The following is a 12,929-nucleotide window of genomic DNA, read 5'->3' on the forward strand; positions in this document are numbered from 1 at the left end:
GAGAGAAAGAGGGAAAAGAGAGAGATGGAGAGGGAAGGAAAGATGGAGAGGGGAAAGAGAGAGATGGAGAGGGGGAAGAGAGAGAGATGGAGAGGGGGGAAGAGAGAGAGATGGAGAGGGGGAAGAGAGAGAGAGATGGAGAGGGGGAAGAGAGAGATGGAGAGGGGGAAAGAGAGAGAGATGGAGAGGGGGAAGAGAGAGAGAGATGGAGAGGGGGAAGAGAGAGAGATGGGAGAGGAGAAAGAGAGAGAGAGATGGAGAGGGGAAGAGAGAGAGATGGAGAGGGGAAAGAGAGAGAGAGAGATGGAGAGGGGGAGAGAGAGAGATGGAGAGGGGGAAGAGAGAGAGAGATGGATGGATGGGGAAGAGAGAGAGATGGAGAGGGGGAAGAGAGAGATGGAGAGAGAGGAGATGGGGGGAAGAGAGAGAGAGGAGAGAGAGGGAAGAGAGAGAGAGAGATGGAGAGGGGGAAGAGAGAGAGATGGAGAGGGGGAGAGAGGAAGAGAGAGAGAGATGGAGAGGGGAAGAGAGAGAGAGATGGAGAGGGGAAAGAGAGAGAGAGAGATGGAGAGGGGGAGAGAGAGAGATGGAGAGGGGAAAGAGAGAGAGATGGAGAGGGAAAGAGAGAGAGAGATGGAGAGGGGGAAAGAGAGAGAGATGGAGAGGGGAAAAGAGAGAGAGATGGAGAGGGGGAAAGAGAGAGATGGAGAGGGGAAAGAGAGAGATGGAGAGGGGAAAGAGAGAGAGAGAGGGGAGAGAGAGAGAGAGAGAGATGGAGAGGGGGAAAGAGAGAGATGGAGAGGGGAAAGAGAGAGATGGAGAGGGGAAAGAGAGAGATGGAGAGGGGGAAGAGAGAGAGATGGAGAGGGGGAAGAAGAGAGAGAGATGGAGAGGGGGAAGAGAGAGAGATGGAGAGGGGAAGAGAGAGAGATGGAGATGGGGGAAAGAGAGAGAGATGGAGAGGGGAGAGAGAGAGAGATGGAGAGAGGGGAAAGAGAGAGATGGAGAGGGGGAAGAGAGAGAGATGGAGAGGGGAAGAGAGAGAGATGGAGAGGGGAAAGAGAGAGAGAGATGGAGAGGGGGAAGAGAGAGAGATGGAGAGGGGGGAGAAAGAGAGAGATGGAGAGGGGGAAGAGAGAGAGATGGAGAGGAGGGAAAGAGAGAGAGATGGAGAGGGGGAAAGAGAGAGAGATGGAGAGGGGAAAGAGAGAGAGATGGGAGGGGAAGAGAGAGAGAGAGATGGAGAGGAGGAAGAGAGAGAGATGGAGAGGAGGAAGAGAGAGAGAGAGATGGAGAGGGGGAAAGAGAGAGATGGAGAGGGGGAAGAGAGAGAGAGATGGAGAGGGGGAAGAGAGAGAGATGGAGAGGGGAAGAGAGAGAGAGATTGAGAGGGGGAAAGAGAGAGAGAGATGGAGAGGGGAAAGAGAGAGAGATGGAGATGGGGAAGAGAGAGAGAGATGGAGAGGGGGAAGAGAGAGAGAGAGAGGGGGAAGAGAGAGAGATGGAGAGGTGGAAGAGAGAGAGAGATGGAGAGGGGGAAGAGAGAGAGATGGAGAGGGGAAGAGAGAGAGAGATGGAGAGGGGAAAGAGAGAGAGATGAGAGATGGAGGGAAAGAGAGAGAGATGGAGAGGGGGAAGAGAGAGAGAGATGGAGAGGGAGAGAGAGAGAGAGAGATGGAGAGGGGGAAGAGAGAGAGATGGAGAGGGGGAAGAGAGAGAGAGATGGAGAGGGGGAAAGAGAGAGAGATGGAGAGAGGGGAAGGGGAAGAGAGAGAGATGGAGAGGGGGAAGAGAGAGAGAGATGGAGAGGGGGAGAGAGAGAGAGAGGATGGAGGGGGAAAGAGAGAGAGAGATGGAGAGGAAGAAGAGAGAGAGATGGAGAGGGGGAAGAGAGAGAGAGATGGAGAGGGGGAGATGGAGAGAGAGAGAGAGAGATGGAGAGGGGGAAGAGAGAGAGAGATGGAGAGGGGAAGAGAGAGAGAGATGGAGAGGGGGAAGAGAGAGAGATGGAGAGGGGGAAAGAGAGAGAGAGATGGAGGGGGAGAGAGAGAGATGAGAGGGGGGGAAGAGAGAGAGATGGAGAGGGGGAGAGAGAGAGAGAGATGGAGAGAGGGAGAGAGAGAGATGGAGGGGAGAGAGAGATGGAGAGGGGGGGAAGAGAGAGAGAGAGAGAGAGGAAAGAGAGAGAGAGAGAGATGGAGAGAGGAGAGAGAGAGAGAGAGAGGGGGAAGAGAGAGAGATGGAGAGAGGAGGAAGAGAGAGAGAGATGGAGAGAGGGGGAGAGAGAGAGATGGAGAGGAGAGAAGAGAGAGAGAGATGGAGAGGGGGAGAGAGAGAGAGATGGAGAGGGGAAGAGAGAGAGATGGAGAGGGGGAAGAGAGAGAGAGATGGAGAGGGGAAGAGAGAGAGATGGAGAGGGGAAGAGAGAGAGATGGAGAGGGGAAGAGAGAGAGAGATGGAGAGGGGGGAGAGATGGAGAGGGGAAAGAGAGAGATGGAGAGGGGAAAGAGAGAGAGATGGAGAGGGGGAAAGAGAGAGATGGAGAGGGGGAAGAGAGAGATGGAGAGGGGGAAGAGAGAGAGATGGAGAGGGGGAAAGAGAGAGATGGAGAGGGGGGAAGAGAGAGAGAGATGGAGAGGGGAAGGGAAAGAGAGAGATGGAGAGGGGGAAGAGAGAGAGATGGAGAGGGGAAAGAGAGAGATGGAGAGGGGAAAGAGAGAGAGAGATGGGAGAGGGGAAAGAGAGAGGGAGATGGAGAGGGGGAAAGAGAGAGATGGAGAGGGGAAAGAGAGATGGAGAGGGGAAAGAGAGAGATGGAGAGGGGGAAGAGAGAGATGAGAGGGGAAAGAGAGGATGGAGAGGAAGAGAGAGAGATGGAGAGGGGAAGAGAGAGAGAGATGGAGAGGGGAAAGAGAGAAGATGGAGAGGGGGAAGAGAGAGAGAGATGGAGAGGGGGAAGAGAGAGAGATGGAGAGGGGGAAAGAGAGAGATGGAGAGGGGGAAGAGAGAGAGAGATGGAGAGGGGGAAGAGAGAGAGATGGAGAGGAGGAAAGAGAGAGAGATGGAGAGGGGGAAGAGAGAGAGAGATGGAGAGGGGAAAGAGAGAGAGATGGAGAGGTGGAAGAGAGAGAGAGATGGAGAGGGGGAAAGAGAGAGATGGAGAGAGAGAGAGAGAGATGGAGAGGGGGAAGAGAGAGAGATGGAGAGGGGAAGAGAGAGAGAGATGGAGAGGGGGAAAGAGAGAGAGATGGAGAGGGGGAAAGAGAGAGAGATGGAGAGGGGGAAAGAGGAGATGGAGAGGAAAGAGAGAGAGAGATGGAGAGGGGAAAGAGAGAGAGAGATGGAGAGGGGAAGAGAGAGAGAGATGGAGAGGGGAAGAGAGAGAGATGGAGAGAAGGGGAAGAGAGAGAGAGGGGGGAGAGGGGAAGAGAGAGAGATGGAGATGGAGAGAGAGAGAGAGATGGAGAGGAGGAAGAGAGAGAGAGATGGAGAGGGGGAAGAGAGAGAGAGATGGAGATGGGGAAGAGAGAGAGAGATGGAGAGGGGAAGAGAGAGAGAGATGGAGAGGGGAGAAAGAGAGAGAGAGATGGAGAGGGGGAAAGAGAGAGAGAGAGAGATGGGAGAGGGAGAGAGAGAGAGATGGAGAGGAGGAAGAGAGAGAGAGAGAGATGGAGAGGGGGAAGAGAGAGAGAGATGGGAGAAGAGAGAGAGATGGAGAGGGGGAAAGAGAGAGAGAGATGGAGGGAAAGAGAGAGAGAGAGATGGAGAGGGGGGAAAGAGAGAGAGATGGAGAGAGGGGAGAGAGAGAGAGATGGAGAGGGGGAAAAGAGAGAGATGGAGAGGGAAGAGAGAGAGATGGAGAGGGGGAAGAGAGAGAGATGGAGAGGGGAAGAGAGAGAGAGATGGAGAGGGGAAGAGAGAGAGAGAGGGAGAGGGGGAAGAGAGAGATGGAGAGGGGGAAGAGAGAGAGATGGAGAGGGGGAGAGAGAGAGAGAGAGAGGGGAAGAGAGAGAGATGGAGAGGGGAAGAGAGAGAGAGATGGAGAGGGGAAAGAGAGAGAGATGGAGAGGGGGAGAGAGAGAGAGATGGAGAGGGGAGAGAGAGAGATGGAGAGATGAGAGATGGAGAGGGGAAAGAGAGAGATGGAGAAGGGAAGAGAGAGAGATGGAGAGGGGGAAGAGAGAGAGAGATGGAGAAGGGGAAGAGAGAGAGAGAGATGGAGAGGGGGAAGAGAGAGAGAGATGGAGAGGGGGAAGAGAGGAAGATGGAGAGGAGAAGAGAGAGATGGAGAGGGGAAGAGAGAGAGAGAGATGGAGAGAGATGGGAAGAGAGAGAGAGATGGAGAGGGGGAAGAGAGAGAGAGATGGAGAGGGGGAAAGAGAGAGAGAGATGGAGAGAGAGGAAGAGAGAGAGATGGAGATGGGGAAGAGAGAGATGGAGAGGGGAAGAGAGAGAGAGATGGAGAGGGGAAAGAGAGAGAGATGGAGAGGGGGAAGAGAGATGGAGATGGAGAGGGGGAAGAGAGAGAGATGGAGAGGGGGAAGAGAGAGAGATGGAGAGGGGAAGAGAGAGAGAGATGGATAGGGGGAAAGAGAGAGAGATGGAGAGAGATGGAAGAGAGAGAGAGATGGAGAGGGGGGAAGAGAGAGAGAGATGGAGAGGGGAAGAGAGAGAGAGATGGAGAGGGGGGAGAGAGAGAGAGATGGAGAGGGGAAGAGAGAGAGATGGAGAAGAGAGAGAGATGGAGAGGGGGAAGAGAGAGAGAGATGGAGAGGGGGAAGAGAGAGAGAGATGGAGAGGGGGAAAGAGAGAGAGAGATGGAGAGGGGGAAAGAGAGGAGAGAGAGGGGGATGAGAGAGGGGAAGAGAGAGAGAGATGGAGAGGGGAAAGAGAGAGAGATGGAGAGGGGGAAGAGAGAGGAGATGGAGAGGGGGAAAGAGACAGAGAGATGGAGAGGAGGAAGAGAGAGAGAGATGGAGAGGGGGAAGAGAGAGAGATGGAGAGGGGGAAGAGAGAGAGAGATGGAGAGGGGGAAGAGAGAGAGAGATGGAGAGGGGGAAGAGAGAGAGATGAGAGAGGGGGAAAGAGAGAGAGATGGAGAGGGGGAAGAGAGAGAGATGGAGAGGGGGAAGAGAGAGAGAGATGGAGAGGGGAAAGAGAGAGAGATGGAGAGGGGGAAGAGAGATGGAGATGGAGAGGGGAAAGAGAGAGAGATGGAGAGGGGGAAAGATAGAGAGATGGAGAGGGGGAAGAGAGATGGAGATGGAGAGGGGGAAGAGAGAGAGAGATGGAGAGGGGAAAGAGAGAGAGATGGAGAGGGGGAAGAGAGAGAGATGGAGAGGGGGAAGAGAGAGATAGATGGAGAGGAGGAAGAGAGAGAGAAATGGAGTGGGGGAAGAGAGAGAGAGATGGAGAGGGGAAAGATAGAGAGATGGAGAGAGGGGAAGAGAGAGGAGATGGAGAGGGGGAAGAGAGAGAGATGGAGAGGGGAAGAGAGAGAGAGATGGAGAGGGGAAGAGAGAGAGATGGAGAGGGGGAAGAGAGAGAGAGATGGAGAGGGGAAAGAGAGAGAAATGGAGTGGAGAGGGGGAAGAGAGAGAGAGATGGAGAGGGGAAAGATAGAGAGATGGAGAGGGGGAAGAGAGATGGAGATGGAGAGGGGAAAGAGAGAGATGGAGAGGGGAAAGAGAGAGATGAGAGGGGGAAGAGAGAGAGATGGAGAGGGGGAAAGAGAGAGAGATAGATGGAGAGGAGGAAGAGAGAGAGATGGAGATGGAGAGGGGGAAGAGAGAGAGAGATGGAGAGGGGAAGAGAGAGAGATGGAGAGGGGGGAGAGAGAGAGATGGAGATGGAGAAGAGAGAGATGGGAGAGAGAGGGGAGAGAGAGATGGAGAGGGGGAAGAGAGAGAGAGAGATGGAGAGGGGGAGAGAGAGAGAGATGGAGAGGGGGAAGAGAGATGGAGATGGAGAGGGATGGAAGAGAGAGAGATGAAGAGAGGGGGAAGAGAGAGAGAGATGGAGAGGGGAAGGGAGAGATGGAGAGGGGGAGAGAGAGATGGAGAGGGGGAAGAGAGAGATGGAGAGGGGGAAGAGAGAGGATGGGAAGAGAGAGAGATGGAGATGGGGAAAGAGAGAGAGATGGAGAGGGGGAAAGAGAGAGATGGAGAGGGGGAAAGAGAGAGAGATGGAGAGGAAAGGAAAGAGAGAGATGGAGAGGGGGAGAGAGAGAGAGAGATGGAGAGGGGAAAGAGAGAGATGGAGAGAAAGGGAGATGGAGGAGAGAGAGAGAGAGATGGAGAGGGGGAAGAGAGAGAGATGGAGAGGGGGAAAGAGAGAGAGAGATGGAGATGGGGGGAAAGAGAGAGAGATGGAGAGGGGGGGGGAAGAGAGAGAGATGGAGAGGGGGAAAGAGAGAGATGGAGAGGGGGAAAGAGAGAGATGGAGAGGGGGAAGAGAGAGAGATGGAGAGAAGAGGAGAGAGATGGAGAGAGAGAGAGATGGAGAGGGAGGGAAGAGAGAGATGGAGAGGGGGAAAGAGAGAGATGGAGAGGGAAAAGAGAGAGATGGAGAGGGGGAAAGAGAGAGATGGAGAGGGGGAAGAGAAGAGAGAGAGATGGAGAGGGGAAGAGAGAGATGGAGATGGAAGAGAGAGAGAGATGGAGAGAGATGGAGAAGAGAGAGAGGAGAGGAGGAAAGAGAGAGAGATGGAGAGGGGGAAGAGAGAGAGAGATGGAGAGGGGAAAGAGAGAGAGATGGAGAGGGGGAAGAGAGAGAGATGGAGAGAGAAGAGAGAGAGAGAGAGATGGAGAGAGATGGAAGGGGGAAGAGAGAGAGATGGAGAGGGGGAAGAGAGAGAGATGGAGAGGGGGAAGAGAGAGAGAGAGATGGAGAAGGAAGAGAGAGAGAGATGGAGAGGAAGAAAGAGAGAGAGAGAGGGGGAAGGTGGATGGAGAGGGGGAGAGAGAGAGATGGAGAGGGGGAGAGAGAGAGAGAGAGATGGAGAGGGGGAAGAGAGAGAGATGGAGAGGGGGAAGAGAGAGAGATGGAGAGGGGAGAGAGAGAGATGGAGAGGGGGAAAGAGAGATGAGAGAGGGAGGAAGAGAGAGAGAGATGGAGAGGGGAGAGAGAGAGAGAGGGGGAGAGAGAGATGGAGAGGGGAGAGAGAGAGAGATGGAGAGGGGGAGAGAAGAGATGGAGAGATGGAGAGATGGGGAGGGGAAAGAGAGAGAGATGGAGAGGGGGAAGAGAGAGAGATGGAGGGGGGGGAAGAGAGAGAGAGATGGAGAGGGGGAAGAGAGAGAGATGGAGAGGGGGAAAGAGAGAGAGAGATGGAGAGGGAAGGGGGAAGAGAGAGAGATGGAGAGGGGAAAAGAGAGAGAGATGGAGAGAAGGGGAAGAGAGAGAGATGGAGAGGGGGAAAGAGAGAGAGAGATGGAGAGAGGGAAGAGAGAGAGAGATGGAGAGGGGGAAGAGAGAGATGGAGAGGGGGAAGAGAGAGAGGGGAGATGGAGATGGAGAGGGGAAGAGAGAGAGATGGAGAGGGGGAAGAGAGAGAGAGATGGAGAGGGGAAGAAGAGAGAGAGATGGAGAGGGGAGAAAGAGAGAGAGAGAGATGGAGAGGGGGAAGAGAGAGAGAGATGAAAGAGGGAGGAAGAGAGAGAGAGATGGAGAGGGAAGAGAGAGAGAGAGATGGGAGGGGAAAGAGAGAGAGAGATGGAGAGGGGGAGAGAGAGAGAGAGATGGAGAGGGGGAAGAGAGAGAGAGATGGAGAGGGGGAAGAGAGAGAGAGATGGAGAGGGGGAAAAGAGAGATGGAGAGGGGAGAGGGAAGGAGAGATGGAGAGAGAGAGAGAGAGATGGAGAGGGGGAAGAGAGAGAGAGATGGAGAGGGGGAATGGAGAGAGAGAGATGGAGAGGGGAAAGAGAGAGAGATGGAGAGGGGGAAGAGAGAGAGAGATGGAGAGGGAAGAGAGAGAGAAGAGATGGAGAGGGGAAAGAGAGAGATGGAGAGGGGAAAAGAGAGAGATGGAGAGGGAAAGAGAGAGAGATGGAGAGGGGAAAGAGAGAGAGATGGAGAGGGGAAAGAGAGAGAGATGGAGAGGGGGAAGAGAGAGATGGAGAGGGGGAAGAGAGAGAGATGGAGAGGGGAAAGAGAGAGATGGAGAGGGGGAAAGAGAGAGATGGAGAGGGGAAAGAGAGAGATGGAGAGGGGAAAGAGAGAGATGGAGAGGGGAAAGAGAGAGATGGAGAGGGGGAAAGAGAGAGATGGAGAGGGGGAAAAAGAGATGGAGAGAGAGATGGAGAGGGGAAAGAGAGAGATGGAGAGGGGGAAAGAGAGAGAGATGGAGAGGGGAAGAGAGAGAGATGGAGAGGGGAAAGAGAGAGATGGAGAGGGGGAAAGAGAGAGATGGAGAGGGGGGAAGAGAGAGATGGAGAGGGAGGAAGAGAGAGAGAGATGGAGAGGGGGAAAAGAGAGAGATGGAGAGGGGAAAGAGAGAGAGATGAGAGGGGGAAAGAGAGAGAGATGGAGAGGAGAGGGGAAAGAGAGAGAGATGGAGAGGAGGAAGAGAGAGAGCGATGGAGAGGAGGAAAGAGAGAGAGATGGAGAGGGGGAGAGAGAGATGGAGAGGGGAAAGAGAGAGATGGAGAGGGGGAAGAGAGAGAGATTGAGAGGGGGAAAGAGAGAGATGGAGAGGGGGAAGAGAGAGATTGAGAGGGGGAAAGAGAGAGATGGAGAGGGGAAAGAGAGAGAGATGGAGATGAGGAAGAGAGAGAGAGATTGAGAGGGGGAAGAGAGAGAGATGGAGAGGAGGAAGAGAGAGAGAGAGATGGAGAGGAGGAAGAGAGAGAGAGAGAGAGAGAGAGAGAGAGAGAGAGAGAGAGAGAGAGAGAGGACCAACAGCTATAAAGCCACCAAGCAGAAAGCATGCCTGCTGTTTGATTAGAAAATGACACCATCACAGAGGGAGATAGAGAGAGGAGGGTAAGAGAGAGAGATGGCGAAAGAAAGAGGGAGAGAGAAAATTAGTGTTGAGGACACAAAGACACACACACAAAGCACATTGTGTAGAAACTGATGTGAGCAGATAAACTTCCTCCCTCCAGCATCTGGAGTAGCTAGACGCATCATCACCTCTGACCATCACAGAGCCTTGTGCCAGGAATACCAGCAGTACAGTGTATGTGTGTAACCAGCGGAAGTAATCACCCGGTTTAGAGTGGAGTCAACCCCCGCAGGGGTCCTCTTACATCAACAAAAGTCCACACAGACAGACAGACGAAACAGAGAGAGGGGCAGGAGCCAAATCTTCTCTGACTTAAAGTGATGGTAGTTTCCTCTGCCAATCTGTCTAACAGTCTGTCTGCGTAGTGAGCCCTGAAGATAAAGGAGTAAGCTATGTAGCAATGCATGTCTGCCAGCTAAGATCTGCTTTTCCAAAAGAAACGTTTTCTTTCAGTAGAATCATCAAGTCAATTTTGTCGTCGCAACATTTCTGATCCAATGTTGATTCAGTGGTTTACAGTAATCAATATTCAACACGTTTCAAGCGTTTTACAAGCCACTAAAACGATGCATCACTGTTCGATATGCTACAATGTTGAAGAAGGATCAAGACCTACTATTTTAATACTGCTTAGTTTGACAGCATGATTCTCTTATAGCTAATTCGAGTTGACAGTTAGGTTACCCTGTAAATCTATCCCTTCGGATATGGTAAAAATTCACATGACAGCCTGTCATTAAAACACTGTCAAAACAAACTGCGACGGATCTGTTGCCACAGTAAGTCCACACACAGAGTGAGAGAGAATCGCCCAGGCACGCTCCCTAATGACGTGATCGTACCACCCGATTATTAATGATCTTCAACAATTGTCAAGTGTTGGAGACCCACAGGCTGTGCACGATTTGGATCCAGCCCAACACTCCTGAAACAACAAGTCAACTAGCCTATTTTATCTCACCTTTCATTTTTCATCCTGGTCTCCTTTTTATCTAGAACTCCAGGAACACAATTTTTTAGCTCGGTCCAGTCCGCGTGTAAGCCACAACTCCAACCGGTGGAGAACCGGGAGAATAACCAGGTCTCTTTTCGGTTGGGTCGATAACAGGTACACTTCTTCTGACCCGGTCTACAGTCACACGGAACCTCCAACCTCACATTCTGAACCAGGTGTCTCCCGAACGTTGTCCCTCCTGTCTTCTGAATGTGTAGAAACACGATCACGTCTTCTCCTTTGATTTCAAATTCCACCGTTCGCTCCAAATCCCGGACTGGGAAATAGTATTTCTTGACGTAGTGCGGGTCTGGGGAAGGGAAAATGTCCCCACCATCGTCCTCCTCAGTGAAATATCCGTGTGGTGAGCCGAAATTGATAACCCCGGGCGCAACGTATTGATATAAGATCAGCATAAAACAGACGGAGCCGACTACAATTAGGAGAAATTTGCTGCTCGCCTCAACCATGGTCCTTCCAATGCTGTGTAAACGTTACCATTTCCCGGTAAACCGACTCGAATGGATCAGAACAGCGTAACTAGAATTCATTCCTGTTGTTGTACTCTCTCTCCCCAAGCAAGCGGAACAGGACGCGGTCATATCAATGGGGTAGAAGCGATTATGTGAATATAATGTAACTAAACTAAGCGTATTTACAGTGTACAGAGATACCCGTAAAATCCAGAGCAACAATGTGTGTTCTCCGTTTGCTCTCGTCCCTGTGTTGTTGCATGTGTGTTTAAAGTCCTCTTCGCTGCATTATTATTGAGCTATGTACCCAGGATCCTCAGCGAAATAACCTACCTTCTTTCAGCACAACACACACATTCCCAGTCTCTCTCTCTCTCTCTCTCTCTCTCTCTCTCTCTCTCTCTCTCTCTCTCACACACACACACACACACACACACACACACACACACACACACACACACACACACACAACAGGACGAATTAAAATTTTGAGGAACAAGATCCGCATTGCATTCTACAAGTAGTCGAGTTCTACTATAGTTTATTAACTTGTAGTTTATATACAATTAAATGAAATCTATTTAAGTTTCTAAAGAATGGTGGTGCTTTATTTAATACCAAAAGAAAATTATAATAGGTACTAATTATGTAATTACCATTTTACAATGTAATTTCTTCGTAGTCTATCAAGTAGAAAACAGAGTGTAATATAAAGTTTTACCTAACCCACCAGACATTGTTTTATGTTAAAACCAGCCGTAAACCACATAGCAAATAGCAATGTACGGTTAGAGTATTCAATTGAAATGAGCAGAAATGAGAAGTCAACAAAATGATAAAACAAAAGCAGAAGTGTCAGAGAACAAACGCAGAACATTTTCTTTTAAAATATGTTTTAATTCATTAACCCAAACTCAGCAAAAAAATAAATGTCCCTTTTTCAGGACCCTGTCTTTCAAGGATAATTCGTAAAAATCCAAATAAATTCGCAGATCTTCCTTGTAAAGGGTTTAAACACTGTTTCCCGTGCTTGTTCAATGAACCATAAACAATTCATGAACATGCATCTGTGGAACGGTCGTTAAGACACTAACAGCTTACAGACGGTAAGCAATTAAGGTCACAGTTATGAAAACTTAGGACACTAAAGAGGCCTTTCTACTGACTCTGAAGAAAAACACCAAAAGAAGGATTCCCAGGGTCCCTGCTCATCTGCGTGAACTTGCCTTAGGCATGCTGCAAGGAGGCATGAGGACTGCAGATGTGGCCAGGGCAATAAATTGCAATGTTCGTACTGTGAGACGCCTAAGACAGCACTACAGGGAGACAGGATGGACAGCTGATCGTCATCGCAGTGGCAGACCACGTGTAACAACACCTGCACAGGATCAGTACATCCGAACATCACATCTGCAGGACAGGTACAGGATGGCAACAACAACTGGCCAAGTTACACCAGGAACGCACAATCCCTCCATCAGTGCTCAGACTGTCCGCAATAGGCTGAGAGAGGCTGGATTAAGGGCTTGTAGGCCTGTTGTAAGGCAGGTCCTCACCAGACATCACCGACAACAACTTCGCCTATGGGCACAAACCCACCGTCGCTGGACCAGACAGGACTGGCAAAAAAAGTGCTCTTCACCGCCGAGTTGCGGTTTGGTTGGATTCGCGTTTATTGTCGAAGAAATTTGCGTTACACCTAGGCCTGTACTCTGGAGTGGGATCGATTTGGAGGTGGAGGGTCCGTCATGGTCTGAGGCGGTGTGTCACAGCATCATCGGACTGAGCTTGTTGCCATTGCAGGCAATCTCAGCATTGTGCGTTACAAGGAAGACATCCTCATGTGGTGCCCTTCCTGCAGGCTCATCCTGACATGACCCTCCAGCATGACAATGCCACCAGCCATACTGCTCGTTCTGTGCATGATTTCCTACAGGACAGGAATGTCAGTGTTCTGCCGTGACCCGCGAAGAGCCCAGAGTGGGGTAACATCTCACAGCAAGAACTGACAAATCTGGTGCAGTCCATGAGGAGGAGATGCATTGCTTAATGCAGCTGGTGGCCACACCAGATACTGACTGTTACTTTTGATTTTGACCACCCTCCTTTGTTCAGGGACACATTATTCCATTTCTGTTAGTCACATGTCTGTGGCACATGTCACATGTCAGTTTATGTCTCAGTTGTTGAATCTTGTTATGTTCATACAAATATTTACACATGTTAAGTTTGCTGAAAATATATGCAGTTGACTGTGAGAGGACATTTATTTTTTTGCTGAGTTTATATTCCTGGTCAGTTCATTTGGTCAGGCAAATCCCTGGTCACAAAACATGAATATGGAAACAAGGCTTCTGAACTAATCCTTTTCATCAAAAATATCTAAATACCATAACCTCTACAAAGTAGGTATTTGTCAAGGCTTGTTTTCTTTTTTTGCTGAGTTTAGATTAGGCCT

At 50.9% G+C, this 12,929-nt stretch overlaps 1 protein-coding gene across 1 annotated transcript; it reads right to left on the reverse strand.

Moving 5' to 3' along the window:
* Positions 1-9,965: 9,965 nt before the first annotated feature.
* LOC135568687 (heparan-sulfate 6-O-sulfotransferase 1-A-like) lies at positions 9,966-10,802 on the reverse strand (the record flags this gene model as incomplete). The annotated part of the gene is made up of 1 exon (XM_065015442.1): positions 9,966-10,802. A coding segment is annotated over exon 1 (503 nt), but the record flags the coding sequence as incomplete, so codon positions are not given.
* Between the last annotated feature and the right edge of the window lie 2,127 nt (positions 10,803-12,929).

This window comes from Oncorhynchus nerka, unplaced genomic scaffold, assembly GCF_034236695.1.
Source record: "Oncorhynchus nerka isolate Pitt River unplaced genomic scaffold, Oner_Uvic_2.0 unplaced_scaffold_1429, whole genome shotgun sequence".
NCBI lineage: Eukaryota > Metazoa > Chordata > Actinopteri > Salmoniformes > Salmonidae > Oncorhynchus > Oncorhynchus nerka.